We start from the raw sequence: 19,655 nt of genomic DNA on the forward strand, positions 1-19,655 counted from the left end.
TTGGAGTGTTTGATTGCTATTTTTTTCATGAAAAATATTTTTCAACTTTTAAAATTATGCCTAATTTTCCTTGTTTTTAAGGAAAACATTTTTCTCGGATAGAGGTGGTTTTTATTTTCTACAAAAGGTGGAAAATATTTTCTTTTTTAGGTTATATTTTTCATGCCTATCAAACATACTCTTAGTATAACTCAATTGAATAATTGGGGTTTTATGTATAAAATGAGAAAACAATTGAAAATATTTTCATCTTTAAAAATACATAGGGTGGTTAAGTCTAAGATTCATAAAAAATAAACCCTAGTTTGATTTTGATTTTCTAGAATTGATTGTATAAATTGATATTTAAAGACAGCGTGATTAAAAAGTAGGAAAAGTTATAAGTTCACGTACAAAATGATTTTTTTGGGAAAAATATGTAATTAAAATTAAGTTTGAGATAATGTGATTCAGGGGGAAAAAATCTGTAAATCAAAAAAGATTCCTTCCAACTTCATGATTATCAAGTATTAATTATATGATCAAAATTTTTTTTTTCCCTCTTAATGGGGGGAATCAAATTTTTGTGGTTCAATTTAAGTCCCTTTAGATTCCTTTTCCCATTACTCCACTGAAAAATACCCGTCCAGTTTGTCTTTTTGTTTTTAAAAAATCTTTAGAAATAACACCACACAATAGGCAGTAAAAACAAACAAGGTAAATATATATTTAAAAAAAAAAAAGAAAAAGAAAAAAGAAAAAGAAAATGACTTCTTTATGTGCACCCCACATTTTCTCCACATTATCACCTAACCCATTAAAAACTCACGCCTTCCCCCCACCACCCCACTCTTCTTTCTATACATGTGCGTATATACAGTAGATTTCTCGATAGGTCCTCAACCTTTTGACTCTATGTGCACAGCATCCCTATCTAACATTTTTTTATTTATTTTATTATTTTTTATTTTTTATTTAGATGTCAAATGCCCACACGACACACACGGGCATGTCTCGCTAAGCAGGTGAAATTGTCTAATTTTTTTTTTTTTTTTCTCTATTTCTGAGAATCAAATGGTCACAGTTTAATCCCCTCTTTAGTGGATATTAACACAAGATTTTGGTAAAATTGCAGCAGTGGTCCCTAATCTTTTCATTTTTTTAGATTTTACCCTAACATTCATTTTTTGCCAACAGAGCTTCCTAACCTTTCATAAATATGTACTTGAGGTCCATCTGGATAGAAATCATCCAAAACACTGTTAGTTGATCGGAAAAATTAAGGATTCAACATCCAATAAAACCGTCCAACACACCATCCAAAAATATCGTTCAAAAAAGTATCAATATTCAATACAATCGTCGTGGTAGTAGATAGTTCAAGTTATTTTTCCAGTCAATTGACGGTGTTTTGGACGGTTTCCGTCCAGATGGACCTTAGGTGCATATTTATGAAATGTTAGGGACCTGACACAAAATGAAGGTTAGGATAAAGTCTGCAAAAAAATAAAAAGGTTAGAGACCGTTGCTACAATTTTCCCTAAGATTTTTTTTACATTTTTATAACAATTGATGAAATATGTGGTTGAAAAGTTGCGGGTTCTATGAAATGTGGTTTAAAATTAATTGTTTATATTGATTAAAATCTAGACTTTAATTTTTACCAAATAGGGACTAAATGTCGATAATTTTTACTAAGACGTCATCTGGATGTTGTTCCTTAACGACTAAATAGACGCTTTCCATTAGGTAAAGCTACTGCGCGGCATTTTTGTTAAAAAGTTAGTTCACAACTGTCACACTTACAAAAAGTTGGGGTCCCGAAGAAATTTACTCATATATGTATATACACAAAAATACACATAGAAACACGTGAAAGTAACATTAGCCAATAGTATATACCTTGGCCACCATTTTTAACCGTGCTTTAATCATTGATGTATCCACCACAGGATAAACATTGCCAGTGTTACAGAATTGTGTTCCAGTGGAAACAAAGCCACCCACCACCACCCATTGCCACCGCCACAAGGAAGCTTCATTGCCTATATACAGAATATACTTGTGTACATATATTTCCACTGTTCCAGACGAAAAAGAAAGATGAGATAGTTTGACGTTTAAGGCCCGGCATTACACCCCCTCCACCCGCCTATTACGGACTTTGATTTGTGTGTTATTACTGTCAACCACCCATAACTATTATAAAGCAGGTCAAACAGACATTTTTCTTTTCTTCCTATTCACTTTCCTTCATTTTCCTCTCCTTTTCCTTTCCTTTCCTTTCCGCTCTGCTTCTGCTTCTGCTTCTGCTTCATCATAACTCTCTTCTGTCACCTTTTCCCCTTCTAAGTTCAGCTTTTGTGTTACTTTTTGTTTTCTTATTTGCTCCAAAAGTAGCTAACTTTACTGGTTCTTTCTTCTTCCTGTGTAAAATGGAAAAGGAAAATATGTTTCTGAATTGTGGGTCAGAACAGTTTCAGAATTTTTTCTGGGAAAATTCAATGGATCAGAATGATCCATTTGAGTCTGCATTGAGCTCAATGGTTTCTTCTCCTGCTGCTTCGAATGCTGCTGGCGCTGGCAAAAATGGTGGAGAGAATATTGTAATAAGAGAACTGATTGGTAGACTAGGAAGCATATGCAATTCAGGGGAAATTTCCCCTCAGCCTGGAAATAGAAGTACTAATACTTCATGCTATAGCACCCCCCTGAATTCTCCTCCAAAGGTTAATCTTTCAATGATGGATAATCAAATCCGGGGGAATTTGCAAATCCCTGGAAATAACTTTCCAAGCTTTACACCATTTTCGACCGATCCAGGATTTGCGGAAAGAGCTGCAAGATACTCTTGTTTTGCAAAACTTGGGTTGAATAATGATTCTGAATTGCCTCATAGATTGAAGCCTAAGCTGGATTCTGGTAATATCTCCAGAGTTTCGAGTAATCAGTCCTTCAAAATTTCTGGATCTCCTCAAATTGGTGTTCAAGAAAAACAGAATGCTCCACTCCAGGAAGGAATTTCAGCCTCTGATAAAAGATTTGGCAGGTTTTCGAGATCTTCAACGCCTGAAAAAACAGAATTTGGGGATTCCAGGGAGAACTCTTCAGTTTCTGAGCAGATCCCAGTTGGGGGAAATGTCATCAAAGGACAAATTTTTTCAAATTCAAGAAAGAGGAAATCTGTTCCAAGGGGAAAGGCTAAAGAAATCCCTGCCAAAGATGCCAATGTAAGCTAATTTCTCTTCAAGCATTTGTGGTTTTGAATTCCTGATTTTGGAAATCAAAGTAGTAACACATTTGATTAATTCAATACAGGTTGCATCAGAAAGCAGTGAATCAAGTGCAAAAAGAAGCAGGTCAGATGATGAAGGTTCAATTGAAAAGGGTAATGCAAAAAAGGCTGATGTAAATGAATTTGATAAAGCCATTGGAGATGGAAATCAGAAACAATCAAAGGAAAATACGAAGCCTCCAGAGCCTCCAAAGGACTATATTCATGTTAGGGCTAGAAGGGGACAGGCAACAGATGCCCATAGTCTTGCTGAAAGAGTAAGAATTTACTGAAATTTTACAGTTAGGGATTCCGATTAACGATTGCCATATCCTTTCTGACAATCTTTGTTTTGACAGGTTCGACGAGAGAAGATTAGTGAAAGGATGAAATTCCTACAAGATCTAGTCCCTGGTTGCAATAAGGTATTCGATGAAATGCCAATTAGAAGTAGCGTTAAGGAAACGAAATGTTCATGACTTTAACAAGAGAAATGTCCAGAAATCTAAGCATATACCATTCTGTTTTTCATTATTCTTAGGTTACTGGAAAGGCCGTAATGCTTGATGAGATCATAAACTATGTCCAGTCTTTACAACGACAAGTCGAGGTATAAAGATTCCTCCATAATTTGCTACACAATTTACTTGCTATGTAGAAAGTGTGCTGATGTTTTTACTTGTTTAAACATGTAGTTCCTTTCGATGAAATTGGCTACTATTAATCCAAGGATGGAGTTCAATATGGAAGCTCTAATGTCCAAGGATGTAAGAATCATTTAGTTTTTTATTTTTTGAGTTTAAGAACGCCTCTTGAATTTGCCAGTAGTTAGTAGTTAACGATCTTACAATCTTACTCGATTTCAGATGTTTGGTTCTCGTGGATCTTTGCTTCATAACTTATATACATCAGATGCATATCCTGTCCAGTCTCAACCAGGACAAAACTTGCATAATATCATTCCTAATGGAACAGAAATGCCTTTGCAAAATACTCCTATTAGTCGAAATCAAAGCATTCAAATGCCTCCTCTGGACAATGCTAGTGAACCTGTTTCTCAGGTAAATATATAACTCAAATTAAGTGAAAATATTCTCTTCATTTCTTATCCGATTACTTAAGAATGCTGATCGGCTCATTTTATAGGTTTCAACATTCTGGGAGGATGATCTCCAAAGCCTTGTTCAGATGGGATTTGGCCAAAATGAGACCCAAAGTTTTCATGGTTAGCATCTACCGCACGAATAATAGATCATAAGTATATTTTACACGTACAGATATATTGAATATATGATATCTTATTCTTGGCTCTAATGCAGGGATTCTCCCCACTGCTCAAATGAAGGTCGAGCAATGATCAACATTTGTCAGCGTCGTTAACTATATTTATTTGAGGCCCCAAGTGAGAGAGGCTTCTGTATATACTGAGAACTTGTAGTTCAAAAAGATTTGATGATCGAATCCAAGAACGAGAACGTTTTCTCTTCGACTATCATTACGTATTTGATAATTGTTTTGGCAAATGATTCTTTGGAGAATTTTAACTCTTACCATTGTAGAATCAAGAACTAATATATTGCACCAGATGGTGTTAAAGACTCTGAAGGTCAATGTAACATGTTTATTTTTGGCAAGGTAAAAAGTTGTTTGATGAGACAGAAATTTCTCATGTAACCTATTATTTCTACCTTGTTTTTCTGTATTTCCTTAAAAATATTCAGAATTAATCTTATGTTCTTCCATTCATTTCTTGTGTGACTTTTGCTCCAACTATCTGTTACTTTGTTTGTGAACTATAAATGTGGTTTGAGGAAAGTTTATTATACTGAGAAGCAAGAATTAAAATTCCACTACTGATGTTATGGATTATGTCTTAACCGGTACTATAGAGAACAGTAACAAAAATTAAATAAACACAGCATAGACGAAGTTATTGGTCAATACCAATGTTATAAGATACTGGACGATTTGACCAGAAAATAAGAAATCGATTATAAATTCGATTTATTTACGTGTAAGAGTTGCTTAAAAGTTTAGAAACTTGCTAGTTCACCAATAGACTGGACGCGCACGAATCAATAGAAAGGATTTCAATGTCCCCTCTCTAGATAAGAAGCAGAATGTGTCATCAGAACTGGTTTTACTGGTTATATGATTCTTCTTTTACAAAAAAGTATCAAGATTTTGACCATTGACATTTTAAGTTTTTCATGTTGATGCTTGAATCGATTTTTGAAACATTGGTTAACATTAAACATGAGAGAGATGTTTACTTGTATTTTCACTGTAATTTGAATACAAATTTTCGTGATACTCGCTTACTCGAAGCAATCGAAAAATTAATTATTAGTGAATTTCTACAAAATCAATTTTCTTTCACAAATGTCATTTTCAGGGAAGAATTTGATTGTGGGACCTTTTAATAAGAACATTTTAACCATAAATCAAGTGACTTGCAGAGGATTGGATTCTTATCTGTAACCAGCTGTTAGTGGGGACAAATTGTCCCTAAAATTCATCTGGTTGATTAAGAATTATGAAGAAATACATACAGAAGATTAGCTGGAATCCAAAAGTCACTTCGGAAAAAAAGGAAAAAAAGAAAAAAAAAAGAAAAACCTTTAACTTACTGTACAAATAGTATTTAACTAATGAAAACAGTGACTTTCTCTTGGTCCCTTCTAGAAATTTATATGAGTCTTGTGATCACAGGTTGGAAATAGTGAAGTTCTTACTAATATTTAAAAGCATGTTTGGCTTACTTTGAAAAAAAAATACAACTTTTAAGACCTGCCAAACAAGCCCAAATGTTTAGCTTTGTATGTTTCACGTAGAATAGTAAAAGTTGGTTATCATCTTTGATTTCTCATTCTGATATAAAGGAGAATCTTTATGCTTTAGTTTCCTTCTGTTTAGTGATTATCGATATGGATTATCTTTTGGTAACCTTTTTGAACGGTGAACCGTTTGGTATTAGCAAAGTTTTATCGCATTTGTTGATTAGATCCCGTGAATGACATAGATATGGATTATCTTTTTGCGTCTATTACTGAAAATATTTTAAAGCTCTTTTAGTATTAGTGGGGTTTTTTCGTCCCCGTTCATGAATATGTAAAGTGTCTAATTGCGTAAATTCTGTTTGTTGTCTCTCTTTTAAATTTTGTGGAAAAAAAAATTCAATTATTGGACATTTTTGGGAAATATTAAAGATTATAAAATCCCATCCACTTCACAAAGAAATGACAAGAGAGAAAGGATAAGTAGAATAATAAAAGTAGTGGAGAGGAGATGTAGAGAGAGATTCCTAGATAGACAACCTTTTCATTAAAGGCTGTCAGAAAACCCTAGTTTCTCAACTCCAACAAAAGAAATTTGCAATCTCATCTTGTTACAATTTTATTTTTATTTTTGGAAAAAGAGGAAAGAAAATTTAGTTTTAGCAATCTCATCTTACTTAATAATACAGAAATTTTTCAAATATTTTCCCTACTAGTGTACTACACACACGCGCTTTCTATTTTGGTGTCTTGTCTGGCTCATATAGTATTATATTATTTCTTGCCAATATTCAATGTATCGTGTGGAAAAAAAGTTTAAAGTCACTTAAAAATATAGTTTATATTCACTCCTATTTTCTCATTCTATGACTGCTAGAAAAAAAATTGATATAACATTAATAATAAATTAATTATTGTAGAAATAATCGTAAAATATGTTAATAACTTAAATTGTTAGATGAGGCGTTTAATATGATATCAAAGCAGACAAATGACCGAAATATGAATTACCTATAATGAAAATGAATTTGATTTGAACATGAGTTTAACATATAAGTAACTTTTTTCTTCTATAGTAGCTTAAATTTTTATAGTATTTAGCTTAAGAAATACGTTTTATAATTCATTATCGCTTCCAAACTTGAATTTCGAGCTCACAAACAATGATAAACTAAACCTAGTCCAAATATTCTAATTTTGCTTTAATAATTAAACCAAAATACATTAGTAAGACTTGCAAACAAGTATACTTTATTTTCATTGTAAGATAATATATATATTTTTTAATTAAAATAAATCATTTTTTTACTAAAAAGTAAGAAAAAAATAATTTATTTAACAATTTAATTAAAAGTAACTTTTATTCCTTTCCATGCTTAGACAAACATGCTGTTACCTTTTTCAAAATATTCCACCTCTGCCTTAATAATTAAACCAAAATAATGAAGTTTTTCAACTCTCACAGGAGATTCTTAATTCTCACAATCAAACCTAATCAAAGAAGATTTGTTCTAATATAAAGTCAACTTGGTAGAGGTAAAATTTTGCATTTTGACTGCAGAGAGTAAGAAAAAATCATAGTTTTCCATGAATTACTCCGGACATAACGAAAAAAGGGTCCACAGTGAGAAATGGTTAGGAGAAATTGATGTAATATGTTTGTTTTGTGGGGATAATTGAAAATGATTAGTAGGAAAGGGTCCATTTATCCAGGCTGTCACTCTTCCCACAATGCTGTACAATTACACCTTCTTTCACTTTATGTCCCTTTCTTTCAACTTAACAAGCATTTGTTGTTTGCTTTAACTAGTGTTTGGTATGATATTTCATTTGGGGTGGGTGGGTTGGGGGGGTGGAGGGGACATTGTGTGAAAAATTATCATTTTGTTTACCAAACAAATAATCAAGTTCATGCATAATTGGCAACCTCTCTATCTTGAAAGTCTATAACAAGATTAGTAATCGAGTCAAAAAGTGAAGGTGTCGATTGTAGGAGACTTGTGTGGTTGGGTTATGTTTTTGTTGACGCAAGGGGGCCTCCATTCATAAAAGTGATGTGATTACGTATGAACAAAGACGGAATGGAAGACCAAAGTTAAACTGACTATCGTAGTTGGTAATAAATTTTAGCTTCTTATTATTGTTGACTAGACGTCGAAGAAATGTTGAAGGATTCATCAAGTAATTGCCACTATTAAATTTGAAAAAAAAATATATTTTTCAATTAGCAACTTAAACTTTTGCATGACGTAGTTTAACATAGTAATAAGCATCTTAGATTCTAGTCTTTTGCCGATATCTATGAAATTGTGATGTGAGACTATTCAAGGAAAAATGATCTTTTATGTGTGCTCAGTCACTAACAACTCCAAGAAACGTTAATTCAAATTGTAAATGTACTCGTGAAGGATTCTATAGGTGAATTATTCTAAGAAAGTGAGAAAGCGAGACAATTATTTTCAAGACAACTTACTAAAACATGCATTTGATAGTGTTTCTAGAGTGATTATAAATTACCTCCAAAAGAATCTTTACATGGCTTAGACTTCGATTTTAAACAAAAAAATAAATTAAAAAAAAATTCCCCATTTTTATGGAGTTTCTTAATTCTTAAATCTGTGGCCCTGTTACATTTGGATTATTTTGTGAAAGAATTTTTTGACCTATAAAAAGTGGAATTTATGCTTGTGGAAATTATCAAGTAATTGGAGATGAAAAAGAAAGCCCGAAATTTTGTGAACAATGCGAAGTCGAATTTGTCGATTCTCGCATACGAAGATATCAAATGGGCTACATCAAACTTGCATGCCCAGTAACCCATGTGTGATATTTAAAACGTCTTCCTAATTATATTACGAAACTTTTAGATAAACCTCTTAAAGAATTAGAAGGCCTGAATTGTCTTCCAAAACTAAATGAAAAATAGATATTTTTCACATTTTTAGTGGCCAATGAATTTGAGGAATTTGGAATTTGGAGCCTACTAAGGTTCTATTCTGTCATCACTTATGAAATTAATATGCTTCTTCTTTAAAGGTGTGGTTAGGAAAATATACATGTCAGAGAAGACAATGTTACAAGCTACTTGTTTTCTTGGTCTCCATGAAATTATACACTTTGAAACCTTAAGGCCGCCAAACTTAGCCCTGTTTGACAACTATTATTTGATAAAAAAATAATGTTTTGAATAGTGATTTTTAAAAGAATGTGATTAAAAAGTTGAGAAAAGTCTTGAATTTAGGTGCAAAATATTTTATTGTATGAATGTATGATTAAAACTGAGTATGTAGAATAAAGATTTTTCAAATAATAGTTATCAAGGTAGCTTTAAGTACTTGTGGACTACCTTTTGCTATTAGCTTATTTTTCATAATTGAAAATAACAAACAACGTAAGCCCACTTGAAGATTGCCCCCTATTCTCTTGACACCACCCCAACAAACAAATAAATGATCTTGAGCTAGTAACATCAATGTGGGTTTCCTATGTCTTTCCACGTCTCATTGTCTCAATGCCGGGTCCACCCTATCCACAACATACCAAAAAATGCATGTGGTGTGCGGGCACGGGCACAAGCACGAGTGCTCGTGTTCAACTTGAGACCTGATAACTTGAACATATCAGTAATTTATCAAATTTGAGGATGTAAAAGAAGATTGATTGATGGAGGCTAATGTAGCTCAAACTAAATACAAATGAACATCGTCGCCTCCTCAGACAATTGGTGCAATCGTTTATATCAATAGAAGATGGGAAAGGATTATACTTAGCTATATGTGAGTCTGTTTGTAACATACAACAATGAACTGTGCTAAAATGCAACAAACCAGCAGAGAATTTGTATCTATATGTTGCAACGGTCATATCCAGCAAACCAAGAAGAAGGATCTTCTTCGATATCATAGGAGGGTGCAAATTCTTCTTGCCATTGCTGATTACCATCATCAACATGCCTACCGTCAGCAGCAAATCCCTCATTTAGCTTTTGAGTGTCTGCTGCAAGCAACCGACTCAACCTGTCTCTCTCCTTGTAGGCCTTTTCAGCCTTTCCCTCTGCCACTATAGCCCGGTTCTGCAAATTTATGACATATATGTAGTTCTTTCAGCAGGTGTGGAAATGAAATTTATATAAGTTAAATGCACAAGTTTGTCTTTCGAACAAACAGTAACTGCAGAAGGTTGCACAGATCTCTCAGCACCCAAAATGAACAAGTTACTATGGAATTTCTCTAATCAAACAAACTGCTTTTCGAACAAACAGTAACTGCAGAAGGTTGCACAGATCTCTCAGCACCCAAAATGAACAAGTTACTATGGAATTTCTCTAATCAAACAAACTGCTTACATCTTCGCATAACATTCAACAAAATGCATTAATTAAAGGTACATGTGCGAAGAGATCGACAAATCCTGATGATGAGAGAGATTCAAGCAATGAGATCCAAAATGATTAAATTTTCATTCAATTCTAACCTGGAAAAATGAATCATTGGAAGTGGTCTTTTCAAAACAATAATCTATTACATCCAAAAATTTAATCAAATGGAGTCTAGGACATGCTTTACACGCATTTCTGAACTGAAGTACCAATTTTCCAGCACATGGCAATTCTAACAAGATGTTAGCTCATTTTGATAATACAGAAAGAGTTAGCAACTAATTCATTGAGATTTCTTCTCTAATCCAACAAACTATAAGACTTATGAAGTTCGACTCCAAATGACATAACTATTCATTAAGTATTAGAAGATCCTTGTTACCGATAAGGTGTGATTTCCTATTTGTTCCAAAGAGAATATTTAGCAAAGCACGGATAACAAAATCACTATCTCATCAGAGAGAGTTAGCAACTAATTCATTGAGATTTCTTCTCTAATCCAACAAACTATAAGACTTATGAACTTCTAGTCCAAATGACATGACTATTCATTAAGTATTAGATCCTTGTTACCGATAAGGTGTGATTTCCTATTTGTTCCAAAGAGAATATTTAGCAAAGCACGGATAACAAAATCACTATCTCATCAGAGAGAGTTAGCAACTAATTCATTGAGATTTCTTCTCTAATCCAACAAACTATAAGACTTATGAACTTCTAGTCCAAATGACATGACTATTCATTAAGTATTAGATCCTTGTTACCGATAAGGTGTGATTTCCTATTTGTTCCAAAGAGAATATTTAGCAAAGCACGGATAACAAAATCACTCTCTCATCAGAGTACTACACCCAAATTCCAAACTTTTCCATAAATAGAAAAACCACTTGCGCATTTCGTGATAGGTGGAGCTTGTGCTTTCACAATGTAGAGCTCCGTATTCTACAATCTTAACATCCAAAGTGACTTGAAACCATATATATATTTGGCCAAAAGCATAAAACTAAAAGCTTCCTTCGTTCCTTCCATATCAGTAAATATAACCAATTGGCAAAACAATTTGTTCACTATAAAAGAAAGAGGTGAATCATTTCGCACACCAAAGAACGGAACCCTTTCATCTGCAAAAATAAGTATAAAGATGCAAACAAGAGTGCCACATGAGCTATGCAAAAAGCAGGTTTTTTAGGCCTTACCTAAATGCCAGAACAACAATATAAAGGAACAAGAAAGAACAAGAATACACATCAGTGCAGAATTCCAAATTCACCTCTGCTGCAGCAATAGCTTCTTCTGCTTCTTTAAGCCGCACAACTAATTCACCAGCTGCCTGAACAGCCTCAGCTGTATCCCTCAATTGAGCCTGAAGCCCTTTATTTTCATCTCTAAAATATCTCCTCTCCTTCTCTTGTTCAACTCTCAGCGCTGAAATTTCAGCCGCAAGGGCATTGATAAATTTAGATTCAGCACCTCTAACCCCAGCCTTAGCAGCTGCTTTCTTCACATCTTCAATTCCTTCTCTAATCTTACGTTGTCGTGCAAGCAGTTGAATGTGTTTAACTTCAAGATCAGCGTACTGTTCAAGCATGCGGGCATGACCTTCCATTGCCATTTGCATTGCTTCTTTTAACTCTTCGGAACATTTTTTTTCCATATCCAGTTCTTGCTTTTGCTTTTGTACAAGTGATTGTCTAGATTCTAGCTCCAACCTGAGTTCTTCTACAAGAGAAATCCATTTGCTCTCAGTTTCAGTCCACTGATTCCTCTCCTTCTGCAGTTTCTCCTCAGCACTCTCTTCAGTTGCCTCTGGAGCAGAGGACAAAGGTGGAGCCACACTGGGCTCACATGAATATTTTAAACGAAGAAGAGGAGCTGGTCCTTTTGATGTCTTGGATGATGAATTCAGATACAACTGCAGCTGGTCTTTCAGGTCTTGAATTTCTTCCATCAAGACATCCCTTTCACCCAGTTCAAAGAAATTCTTATATCTTTCCAGTTCATCTTGAACCCTCCGTAACTCGATCTTTCTTCTCAAAATTTCGGGGTGATTATCATATTTTTCCTGAAGAATCTGTAAAAATAAGACATTGTGATTAGAGGGGAAATATCCATACAATGCCAGTCAACTTTAGAAAGATAAATCAGTGTACCACCTTATGTTCATGAGTCAGCGATAATAGTTCATGCTCCATAAACTCTTCAGTTGGTAGGATTCCATCCATCAGGCTCTCAAGTCGAGCAATTTTATCTTCACGAGTTTGACCAATTATGGCATTACATTCTCTCTCGTGCCTATACTGCTGGACCTGTTATTCATGATCAGAGAAGTTGGTCATAAAAAATCAGCTGCCATTTTAGTTAGCGGTTGCTTGATTGTTTATAAACCTACCAAGCGATTAAGTTGCATGATCTCAGAAGTTTGCTTTGCACAGATATCTTCTAATGCCATCTCTCTCCGAATAGCTCCAGCCAATACCTTTTCAACTTCCTGAACAACAGTGAATTTCACATAGATTAGATTGCGAAAGAAAGTATCTAGAAAAATCCACTTGAGACCACTGCACATACTTTGGGAACTTTCTTCAATTTTTCATGCGATAGTGACCTGTTGACAGGCACTAACTGCAAATTTTGCGCATTATTTTCTTCTATAAGCTCTTGCTGAGAATTTTTAGTCTTGCATTTACTACACAAAAATTCTCCTGAATCCTTCTCTGATAACTCATCATCAGTGAAAAAAGTTTGAACACCAGCATCAACTTTCACAACTGGTATAACCGCTTTAGAACCAGATGGTATGCAAGAAAATCTGAATGATGATCGCCCCAAAGCTGCACTACGACGATGGCTCCCTATAACATCAAGACCATGGTGAAGAGCGGCAGCCAAATGTTCTGTTGATGTGAAACAACTTTTCCTGCTACTGCTCAGCCTTGGTGAAACACTAGGAGTTGGAGACTTCAGAACTGGCAACATGTCAGTTGGAACAGTACAGTGATTATGAACTGCACAATCTTCATTTGGAATTTTTTCAAGAACTGAAGGAACACACTCCCCCTGAGTGTGGTGTCCGTAAGAATCACTATTGGGCAGTGCTATGTCTGACTTTCTTTCTGTAAACGCACAATTATTGATATTATTTTTATCCTCATCAACTCGTTCGAATGCTTCATCTTCCATATTAACATCTGTATCCTCACCAACTGTTTCTTCCTCAACAATTTCCATTTCTTCATCAGTATCATCATCAATGTGGGGCAACGTCATTGGCCGCTTGAGGCTAAATTTCAGGAGATTCAAACTTCTTCGGGCATTCCATCCTGTGGAATAAGCTCCAACTTGGCCTGTTTGATTGTCGTTAGCCTTCATTCGGTGCAGTTCATCCTGTTTAATTAATAATAAGAGAAAAAAATAAAAATTTCTTTCTACACTTTCCTCCCAATAAAATTGCGCACCTGAATCGATATTAATGACCATTGTGAGTAATGAACATGCAATAAAATAAATAGATCATATACCCTTAACTGTCGTATCACTTGTCTCAAAACGTTTACATCATCCTGGATTTCTTCATTAACAACTGCCTTATTTTTTATTGCCTTTGCACGTTGGGCAAATCTCAGAGTACTTAGAGTTTCACTCTTGCAGCTGCAAATATGTTGCAGAAGACATTGCATGTTTAGTACAAGGGAAAAAAAAAAGAATAAAATCTATAAAAAGTATATACAAAACTGATTTCATTGGTTACCTTTGAGCTGGAGAAACTGCACATATCATTGCCAGTTTTGCATTCCCGCCAAGAGATTCCTGCAATAAAAATGTCAACTTGGAATCTCTATATGGGATGTGCCTTTGCTTTCCTGTTTGAGAAACTTCTGCAAGAATGTTAATTAAATTCCTGCATATGTCAACGACAACCAAAACTAACGTCAGAAACAAAATTAATCTTGAAATGGACTTATCAATTGTTCCATAAGACATGAATTTAAGACAAAAGATGCATTAATAATTTGGTATTCGTGATGAGCAATGTCAAACAATTGAGTCATAGCAAAATAAACGTGACAAGTGTTTACAGGTAGATGCCATCGTCAGCACTTTATCAAAGATATGCAACTTTAAATGTTTAATATACATCACAATCTCTAAACCATCAGCTTTTAACAACAAATATTTCTTGTATCTTACAGTTAATTTTCTTCTATTTTTTTGGAAAAAGAGAACAAATATTAAAGCTGTATCTAACTGAACAAGTATACCGCTTCATCAATCCTCTTTTGCCATGGTCTCGAGTTATCAAGGTGTGCTCCTTGTTCAGAAAAAGAACATTCACTTCAAGCATGACATAAACATCAGGAAGAGAAAACTTTCGACTTTAGACAACCTGTCTACTTCCTTATCTTCTACATTCTAGTCATAATAAATCTTGCAGCACTTCTAGTATCGATTGCGAGTGATAACAGGTTATTTGTCATGTAGGAGCAAGCAAAAGTTCCTCCCTATAGCGCAAGTAAACAGAAATATCATCTAAATTTTTTCCTTAATGTTTGACTCATTTCCCATTTTCTTTCTCGTGTATTACAATGATTCTATAGACCTTTAAAGAATCGCACAATCTTTGAAAAATAAAAGTAGATAATTTCTACATTGCAATCACAAATTTTTAATTTGACAGAATGACAATGCAAACTACCAAATGTAATTCATGTATAAATTCCAATTCATGGTACAAGATTGAAGTTAAGAACAGCAATTCTTTCCTCAGTAGAATCAATATAAGTTCTGTAGAAAGTCATTTTCTCTTATATAACTAGTCTAAAGTAAAATACTAAAATAATAAATCCAGTGGCCTATGGCACCAACAAGGAAACAAAAAATCAAGTCACAAGATGTTGCAAACTTTTGTGAGAATATCTTAAACATAGGGTTTTGCAAACTTTTGTGAGAATATCTTAAACATAGGGTTTTGCAAACTTTTGTGAGAATATCTTAAACATAGGGTTTTGCAAACTTTTGTGAGAATATCTTAAACATAGGGTTTTGCAAACTTTTGTGAGAATATCTTAAACATAGGGTTTTGCAAACTTTTGTGAGAATATCTTAAACATAGGGTTTTGCAAACTTTTGTGAGAATATCTTAAACATACCCTAGTTGTGAAAGCGAACGGTTAATATTCCCTGCTTCCTTCAAACGGTCTCCAGCTGCACCTGTCTGCTTTTGTCTCTCTGATCCAGCCAGATCAACAAAATTTATTCTACTCATCTTCAAGCTGCTGCTAACCCCACCATCAGCCATGCTCTGTGATATTTAACAATTAGGTAATGAGCCATTAGCACAGAAGGTTGCAAAATAGCAAGTAATAGTAATCAACAAAAAACACAACAGCTCCATGCAAGCACAAGACAAAAAGATAAGAGTAGTAGAATGCATTCAAGCACCAACTTGTGCTCTGTGTTTACCTAATTGCAGAAAAACTCAAGAAGTGACTGAGAATGTATCATACTAAATCTTAATCAATGATTCTCATACCTTGCTGCGCGATTCAACAACATAAGTGAAAACACTGTGGGAACGAGAACTTTCAGCATTTACAGTTGTTGAGCTAGTTCTCCGGTTTGACAATCCCTGTACAATTTGTGCAGCATTAATATGTATAATGTCCAAAAGCTATAATAAATTGACATATTAGCCAAAATTCTGAGAAAGATGACTACCTAAAACTAAAGTGAAAGACACCATAACACAGCTGGCCAACCCTCACTTCTCAATTGCAACTTAAGGCTAAAAGTTTGTTTGGAGAAATTTATAAATTGTTAATATATAAATTGAATCAATTTTAACTACACATTAATAGTGTCCACAACAACTACTACCCCCACTTATTATCCTCATATTATGTGGGACCCACAAAATCTACACTACTTTTCATCAATTTATAAATTTTCCAAACGAGCTTTAAGATTATAGACCATTCCCACATATATGTCTTTGTATTAGGAAAATATGTTGAATATATATTTGTCCTCATGTTTGCGTGGAATATGCCAATGATTGACATTCTTCAAAAATTATTATTCCAAAACCTACTTTCCCCCCGAAAATGGGGCTCAAATAGGGCCGTAGTAAAATAATCAAGAATGAAAGTATACGATGAACATTAACAAAGCACAAAAGTCTTACAAACCTTTATCAGAAGTTGCGACACATCCTCCATTGAGGAAACACACTCCTCCGTCAAATTTTCGACATAAACACCACTTTTGACATCTTCTCTTATCTGTATGAGAAAATTGAATAAAAAGAAAGACATCCCAGTGAGAAATTGTCAGGCACCAATTACATACAATCTCCACTAAAGTACACACATTTGGCTTTTACCTGGAGATTTTTTTGATTTGTATCTAACAAATCTGTAATTTGCTCATTGTAAATCTGTAAATATGTCATTCAAAGGATTCAGAGGAGAGATAATTAAGTCATATTTTCCGTAGAGCACAAAAGATATCAGAGCCAAGTACCTCAAGGAAAGAGCATCGACACATATATACAAGTTGTTTATCAGCATGCTTCTCTTGTTCCTACAAGGACAATTGAAATACCACAAAGTAAGAATCTATAATTCCAAGACAAGAGTGATAAGAATCATGCAGGAAAAAAATTCAATAATGAAATAAAAAGACCTCATTAATGCGCTCAAATAATCGCTGGCAAACTCGAGGTGTTAAGCCTTGTTGATCACGTTCTTCCAACAAGGCATTAGATGCACCCCAGATGGTATAGGTTTTTCCACTCCCCGTCTGATCAATTATATTGCAAACATGTCATCCTTACCAGAAAAATTACATTTTATTGTAACGGTCAATTGTATGCATGCTCTTGTTTCACTGGATATAAGAAAACCACTACCTAACTCACGCTGTAAAATTCATAAATGGAAACAAAAATACCTGGCCGTAGGCAAACACTGAGCTGTTAAATCCAGCGAGGCAATTTTCAACGAGGGGTGCACCTATGAGCTGGAATATATCAATCTGAAACAGATAATATTCCAGATAAAGTTTCACTATCTTGTTTATTATATTTTGGTTAACAATTTGCATACACATTATAATTATTAAACAGTAGAATCTTGCCTGTGTTGACTCAATATCTGCAACTGAGTCAAATGTAAAGGTTTGCCCTGCAATTGACAAAGAATCATTTGATAATTTCTGAATCACTGACCCTCCATCTTCCTCAACCTTGTTTGGTGGTCTGATGCGCACTATTACCTGGGTATATAGTCACAAACAAAATTAAAACACCACACGGATCGAGTATAATTAAATCACTTATTCATGCCATACACATTTTTCATTGACCAAGAGAAATCTTTATTCAAAATCTTAACTATAGTAGCTCATTAATATATTCATGGATTATTACATTTTCATGGACCACAGAAATAAATTATAGTAGTTCCAGATTAAATGTGGTTGGTCAATCCGTTTGAATTACCATTTCACTCTAAGAAGCATTAACTCAAAGTTTGAATAAACTCAATAGCACTTAAATTAACTAGGTTTCCTCAAAAATAAAATGTAAGCTCTCAAATTTTCTAACTCAACAAAAATTCAGCTGCACAGAACCCAAAGAGACAGCAACCTGGAAATTTAACACGATACAATTATCAAAGCACAAGTGGTACTTTTTCATCCACGCCAAACTACTTGCAAAATCAAGTCATGTACCAGAAGATCCTATATCAACTATAATGCTCCTGGCATTTATGCTGGAGATGTCACATCATATTCAAATAGGGAGTTTTAAAAAAATGGGCCTTCCTTAGTAGAAATAGAAATAGAAATAGAAAAAAATCAAAAAATCAGAAAACTACGAGAATTCAAAACAATTATAGGTTTTACCCAACAATATAGAAAATTTGAATATTTCAACACAGATCTGAACGGTACAATTACTGAAGCCGAAGGTAACAACACTATGAACCTCATAACCAAGGCAAGTTGAAGTAAAACCAAGATCAACTAAAATAAAAATTTCTTCCAGATATTAACCTTAACACCTGAATCGGCAGAATTTGCAGGCCCAGCACTATTCTCCAAACCCACAGCGGCCTCCACAGTGAGTTTCCGCTTGAGCGTAGGCCGCGGAGGAAGCGGGCTCTTCAACTTGGCAGTGGCAGGGGACGCAATCGAATTCGGATCTGCATTTTCTTTGGAAGATTTGTGTCTCCGATTGCTAGGGCTTCCTGCTGCTATCAATTTACATTTAGGGTTCGGAGATGCGGATGGTGGCGTGTGTGCAGCGGACTCATAATTCTCTCTCAAGATTTGATTTCTTGGCATCATGAAATGCTTCATTTTTACAGTAGAGAGAGAAGATTTATGCGAAGGGTTTTTAGAGAGAGAATCAGCAAATAGAGAGAGAAAGAGAGAACTAGCCGTTGGCGAGAGATGGAAGAAGGGTTTGAATTGAATTTAAGTGCAGGGGGAGGGGGAAAGATCCGAATCTAGTAACAGAGCAGACTGTGTGTAATAACCGGAGCTACATTCGGGTCGGACTTTTGATTCATTTACAACCTTTTGTAAATGAGATACGAGAAATGAAAATCCAAAATCATAAAATTCTACCCTTTTCTGCAAAATTCCATCTGAAAACTAAATTAGGGGATTGTTTGACATTGAAATGAATGATTAAAAAACTAATAAAAATTATGATGAAAATTAGCAGTTAACTTCGATTTAAAATTTTTAAAAACTTTTTATATTTAATCAAAAGCACGAGAAATGACTCTACAGCTTTAATTATTAAGCCCTCGTTTGTTTCTCATTTTTGGAAGAATGAGAATGAAAAATATGGTCGTTACATGCTCCACTCAAGAGATAGAAATTTAAATTTGATAACTTGATGTGATAGATAACGATCATATTTTTTATTTTAATGAGAAAATAATGGAAACCAAACAGGGGCTAAGTCTGTCATGTTAATAAAGAAAGTAAATAATTGACAAAAATTCATTTTATTGGATTATCGGAAATGCCATTTCACGAAAATAATTACTATTGTAGAATTGTTAATTTTAATAAAAATAAGCACGAGTAATGAGTTTTAACATTAATGAAGAAGTTTGTTTCACCTATTTAGAATATGAAGATCGTATCACTACTACGATGTCAACTAGAAATTACACACTAGCTAAATAGACCAAGGTAAACCATGGAAGTGGTTTCGGTAAGTCAAAGCTTA

The 19,655-nt window shown here is 34.3% G+C and overlaps 2 protein-coding genes across 2 annotated transcripts; one reads left to right on the plus strand and one right to left on the minus strand.

Annotated features, from left to right (window-relative positions):
* The first annotated feature begins 1,982 nt into the window (after window positions 1-1,982).
* On the plus strand, window positions 1,983-5,003 carry LOC111396647 (transcription factor bHLH78-like). Its single transcript, XM_023023080.1, has 8 exons — window positions 1,983-3,209; window positions 3,298-3,531; window positions 3,613-3,678; window positions 3,795-3,863; window positions 3,949-4,020; window positions 4,120-4,314; window positions 4,400-4,478; window positions 4,573-5,003. The coding sequence occupies exons 1-8, from the start codon at window positions 2,415-2,417 to the stop codon at window positions 4,608-4,610; spliced, it is 1,548 nt and encodes a 515-aa protein (XP_022878848.1). The 5' UTR covers window positions 1,983-2,414; the 3' UTR covers window positions 4,611-5,003.
* A 4,634-nt stretch (window positions 5,004-9,637) lies between these two features.
* Window positions 9,638-18,895, minus strand: LOC111396648 (kinesin-like protein KIN-12B). The gene is made up of 16 exons (XM_023023081.1): window positions 18,464-18,895; window positions 17,543-17,680; window positions 17,357-17,440; window positions 17,090-17,206; window positions 16,928-16,987; window positions 16,788-16,841; window positions 16,594-16,686; window positions 15,939-16,034; window positions 15,556-15,707; window positions 14,157-14,306; window positions 13,927-14,056; window positions 12,977-13,792; window positions 12,798-12,896; window positions 12,562-12,714; window positions 11,679-12,479; window positions 9,638-10,102 (listed from the first exon to the last, which is right to left on the minus strand). Exons 1-16 carry the CDS (start codon window positions 18,767-18,769, stop codon window positions 9,875-9,877), a joined length of 3,477 nt encoding a protein of 1,158 aa, XP_022878849.1. The 5' UTR covers window positions 18,770-18,895; the 3' UTR covers window positions 9,638-9,874.
* Between the last annotated feature and the right edge of the window lie 760 nt (window positions 18,896-19,655).

Source organism: Olea europaea, chromosome 7 (assembly GCF_002742605.1).
Source record: "Olea europaea var. sylvestris chromosome 7, O_europaea_v1, whole genome shotgun sequence".
Taxonomy (NCBI): Eukaryota; Viridiplantae; Streptophyta; class Magnoliopsida; order Lamiales; family Oleaceae; genus Olea; species Olea europaea.

Excerpts from the sequence above, each read along its gene's own strand:
- LOC111396648 (XM_023023081.1), bottom strand. The coding sequence starts at position 18,769 with ATGAAGCATTTCATGATGCCAAGAAATCAAATCTTGAGAGAGAATTAT. Across the intron at positions 16,988-17,089 it reads TATTTGAGCGCATTAATGAG|GAACAAGAGAAGCATGCTGA; the intron begins GTCTTTTTATTT and ends TTGTCCTTGTAG. Across the intron at positions 12,480-12,561 it reads CGCTGACTCATGAACATAAG|ATTCTTCAGGAAAAATATGA; the intron begins GTGGTACACTGA and ends TTATTTTTACAG.
- LOC111396647 (XM_023023080.1), top strand. The coding sequence starts at position 2,415 with ATGGAAAAGGAAAATATGTTTCTGAATTGTGGGTCAGAACAGTTTCAG. Across the intron at positions 3,210-3,297 it reads TCCCTGCCAAAGATGCCAAT|GTTGCATCAGAAAGCAGTGA; the intron begins GTAAGCTAATTT and ends AATTCAATACAG. Across the intron at positions 4,479-4,572 it reads TGAGACCCAAAGTTTTCATG|GGATTCTCCCCACTGCTCAA; the intron begins GTTAGCATCTAC and ends GCTCTAATGCAG.